This window comes from Neltuma alba, unplaced genomic scaffold (genome assembly GCF_004799145.2).
Source record: "Neltuma alba isolate B1F8T4 unplaced genomic scaffold, ASM479914v2 tig00011630_pilon, whole genome shotgun sequence".
Taxonomy (NCBI): domain Eukaryota; kingdom Viridiplantae; phylum Streptophyta; class Magnoliopsida; order Fabales; family Fabaceae; genus Neltuma; species Neltuma alba.
The window spans coordinates 89,069-93,476 of record NW_021636279.1 but is presented as its reverse complement, the minus strand read 5'-3'; the positions used below and the strand labels follow the sequence as shown (position 1 = coordinate 93,476).

The following is a 4,408-nucleotide window of genomic DNA, read 5'->3' as shown; positions in this document are numbered from 1 at the left end:
CTTTTATAACATAAGACATATTTAACTAATTTGATTTTAATAAAGTTAGATAAATTTGTTAATTATAATAAGTATTACAAGTTTTTCATAAAACACCCTAATCTTCTTTCTCAATATCCTTCATCTCTCTCCTACTTAATTATTATTGAGGAAGTATCATTAAGGATAATTAATTTGAAAAAATTGATAAATATGAAAAATAGGTCTTATATTTAGAACCAAGATCAACTCCACAATTAAGTCTTATATTAAGGTCGGAAAGAGTATTAATCATCCATTTTTTTAACATATGCTTAATTTATATTATATATTTTAAATTAGAAAAGCAGGTACTAACCCCTATATATATTTTAAATTAGAAAAGTAGGTACTAACCGCTGTATATATTTTATATTCTATTACGTTACAGAGCTCCTGCGGACAACATTTTTCAAACATCAATGAAAGTAGAAATTGCCTCAATGTCTCTGCCCTCAAAGAATTCTAGCTCCTCGAGTGCCAAATTCCTTATCCCTTCCAATTCTTTCTTTAACCCTTCATTTACCTTTTCAACACCTTGCAACAACCCTTGTATTATCCCCACATAAAGCCCATAATTCCTCAGTTTCTCTATTTCCTCCTCACCTCCACCTCCCAACACTGCTCCACACGCAGCTCCGCAGGCGTGCATCCTACCTTCGCTCTTCTCTGCCTCTGCCTTTATATTCCCTTCAGCATCTAGTTGAGTCCTCATGAATTTAAGGTATTGTCCCTCCACCAAGCCCTCCGATCCCACCGCACGTGAGATTTCCACCATCACCCGTAGGATCCGATCTGAATCTTCTCGGGTCGGGACGTTGGATGTCGCCAAGAGTTCAAACGCGAACGGTAACATTCCATCTCCGCTAAGAAGCTCTATGTTTGGATCGTACACATGGTGGCCCCTAGGCTTGGGCCGAGGCCTATCTGTTAATGGGAGGTGCTCGTGAGTGTAGGCGACTGCTTGCATGAGTAGCAGAGCTGAAGCTGCGGGCAAGGCCCGGTCCTGCTGGCCGCCGACGAGCTCGCAAGCTACCACACAGAGCGCCGGCGCGGTGGTTCGTGGGGCGGTGAAGGCCAAATGGTGCATGGGCTCAAATACCACCAGAGGTTCCTTCATGGGAATAGCCTGCTTGAGATGGGCTTCAATGTCTGCCTGCAGAGAAGCCCAGGAAGAAGAGCGGGCAGGCGTGGTTTGCGCCGCCGTGGAGAGCTTCGACGGCAAGGGGGAACGGCGGATATCTGATCTGCATGATAATTTAACCGTGGAGTTTCCGTAGGGTTGGATAAGGGCTCCGAACATGGAGGTAACTCTGTGAGAAGGAGAAAGAAGTATAAAGATGAGGAGGAAGAAGTCAGGGAATGAGGAATGAGAAAGACTGGGGACCTCAGGAGCATAATAGAGAAGGGCTTGTTTTTCTAACGTTATTTAAGCTTGTCTGTAGCTCGCCATCGATGTGCTGCGTTGGCTGGATAACTTATTTAAACCTGGGATGCGAATGCATGGGTTACACGAGTCAATTATTGAATTACTGGGAATGAGGATGTTAAACGTGTTTACTGAGATCTGTGACGTCTTGTCATCTTCTGAAATAATAATTGAAGTGCTTTTAATATTTAAATTTGACGGAACAAGTTACAATTAAAACTGTCTTTATAACTAAGGTGTGTTTCTGCATCAAAATATAGGAAAAAATTGAATAAATTTTTTTTATATGAATTCTAATTAAATGCTTAGAAAATAATTTAAGAAAATTTTCACTTTATATATATATATATTCTTCATATATAACTTATAAAATGGGAAATTTTATTATTTTTATATTGTATATTAACCAAGGTCAAAAAAATATTGTATATTAACACTCATAACTTTTTCCCTTAATACTGATGACTTTATTGTGCATATATACTACATAATTAAATGATTTACATAATATTTGAGTTTTTTTCTTGGTCAACCACAACATTTAAGTTTTGAACACACAACCTTTTTTTATTTTTTGAGAATGACTTGATTGATGGCACTGTGTCATATAGGAAGTGGCATATTGTACTGATACCTGTATTGTATGTTTAAAAGACTAGATATTTTTGCGGTGTATAAGGGCCATATTAAGGTAGATATTAATTATTCAAGGAACTAATAAAGTCCTCATAACCATAACGTTACAAATTTTGCGGTCCAATGTTAGGTAAAGGTGTCACTCAGATTTCGAACACCTTCGGTGGCCGAATTCCCATACCCTAAATGTGTCATATATTTTAAAAATAAATCAAGAAATCATATGAGGTGTAAGTGTGTGATGACGTAGACATTCTATGGAGCATTAAAACTGGGTTTTTTTTTTTAAACTGATGATTTTAAACCCGAACAGTTGGACTGGCCGGGTGGGAGTGTTGAACGGCTCGGTTTTTTTTTATTAGAAATTGAGTTAGTAAGATTCGGTTTTGAAACCGGAAACTGGAACGGATATTCAAAAACCGGATGCTTGCCTATTTTATAATTTTTTTCTCTTTAATAATAACAGGAGAAAAACAGAAAAAATTGGTAATGAAATCAAAATGAAACCTAAACCATTTGCTGGCGATGGCCCTCCCAGATGCTAGGAGGAAGACTGAAAGAAAAGAGAAAAGGAGAACCAAAACAAGCACAAAATGTTTAAAAATAAAATGAAATCCTTAGTCTTTTTTTTATAACTAACAACCATCGTTCCTTATCTCTAAATATAAACAAATTTATAAGTTAATTTAAATTTTTATACTAAATTTTCTATTTTGTCTTTATTAAAAACTTATTTTAATAGTTAAGATATTTATTTTTTCCCTGAAACATCATTTCTTAAACAATAAATGTTCTGATCTTTTCATCACATATTTTTTTTCTCTCATAATTTTTTTATTATTATAAATTTTTATTCTCTTTTTTATACTTTCTCCTCATAAATAAGGATATTTTCAATTTTTTTTCAAACATTTTTTATTTTTAATCAATTTTAATTAACTTTTATTCGAATAATTTAGGGGAAATCACAAATAAAGACTCTCGAATTAGCAAAATCACTCTATGGTCACCTGAATATGCTAAATTACTATGAGGGACCCGGTCTCAAATTGTAATTATGAAATCATGGCCAAATTACCAAAATACCCTCTTTAATTTTTTTTTTTAAAAGAAAGCCACTGCCTCACCGGAATCCGGCCACCGGCCGGAGCTCCGACGACCGCTTCTGGCCACTGTCGGCTGCCGGACGCCGGGGTCTGGCCGCCGGAGCTCTGACGCCGGCGGCCGGTTCCGGCGGTCTTCCTTTGTTTTTTTTTTTTTTAATTGGGGGGAAGTGAGGTTGGGGGGATTTGATCCCCCAACCTAATGCTTCCCAAAATAAGGAATGACCATTGAGCCAACAAATTTTTGTTAACATTATGATGCAAAAAAAAAAAAGTTAACTCATTTACTCTTGTTCCAGGTGATAACAACAATACATTTGGAAATAACAAGTTCTGATTGTAAAATAACACGTCTGGAATAAAAATTTAACAATATGTTTTTTTTATAACAATAAATTTTGTTGCAGGCAATAACAACAATACATTTAAAAATAACAAGTTCTGATTATAAATAACAAGTTTGGGATTAAAATTTAACAACACGTTTTTTTTATAACAACACACTTTATTTCAAGTGATAACAACAATACATTTAAAAATAACAAGTTTTGATTAGAAGATAATAAGTCTGGGATTAAAATTTAACAACATGTTTTTTTATAACAACACACTTTGTTTCAAGTGATAACAACAATACATTTGGAAATAACAAGTTCTGATTATAAAATAACAAGTCTGGAATTAAAATTCAACAGCACCTTTTTTTTTATAACAATTAATTATTTTATACTTTTGGAAAATAAATTATTTATAACTTATAAAAAGTACTTGTAATCTATTTAATTTGCTGAAAAAATAATTTTTATCTCCAATTTATAATCAGAACTTGAAGTATAATTTTTTATAGATTAAAAATACTTTTTTATTGTTCAAATTTATAAATAAAATTTAGGAAAAATGGCAACACACTTTTTTAATTTTTTTAAAAATTTTTAATCTATATATCTATACAACTTATTATAAATCAAACTACTTCTTATAAATTATAAATAGTACAATTTATTGTGGATTAAAAATACTTTTTGACTGCTTAAATTTATAAATGAAATTTATCTCTAATTTATAATTAAAAATACTATTTTATTCTTTAAATATAAAAAATATTTTTAATATTTAAAGAATGAAATAATATAAAATTTATACTATGATTAATAAATCAAAAATGCCTTATTATAAATACTTTATAATTTATAAGAAGTAGTTTGATTTATAATGAGTTGTA

General features: G+C 32.6%; 1 protein-coding gene across 1 annotated transcript; it reads right to left on the bottom strand.

Annotated features, from left to right (window-relative positions):
* Window positions 1-360: 360 nt before the first annotated feature.
* Window positions 361-1,541, bottom strand: LOC114715957 (heterodimeric geranylgeranyl pyrophosphate synthase small subunit, chloroplastic-like). The gene has a single exon (XM_028900874.1). The coding sequence runs from the start codon at window positions 1,319-1,321 to the stop codon at window positions 431-433; it is 891 nt and encodes a 296-aa protein (XP_028756707.1). The 5' UTR covers window positions 1,322-1,541; the 3' UTR covers window positions 361-430.
* Window positions 1,542-4,408: the final 2,867 nt, after the last annotated feature.

Excerpts from the sequence above, each read along its gene's own strand:
- LOC114715957 (XM_028900874.1), bottom strand. The coding sequence starts at position 1,321 with ATGTTCGGAGCCCTTATCCAACCCTACGGAAACTCCACGGTTAAATTA.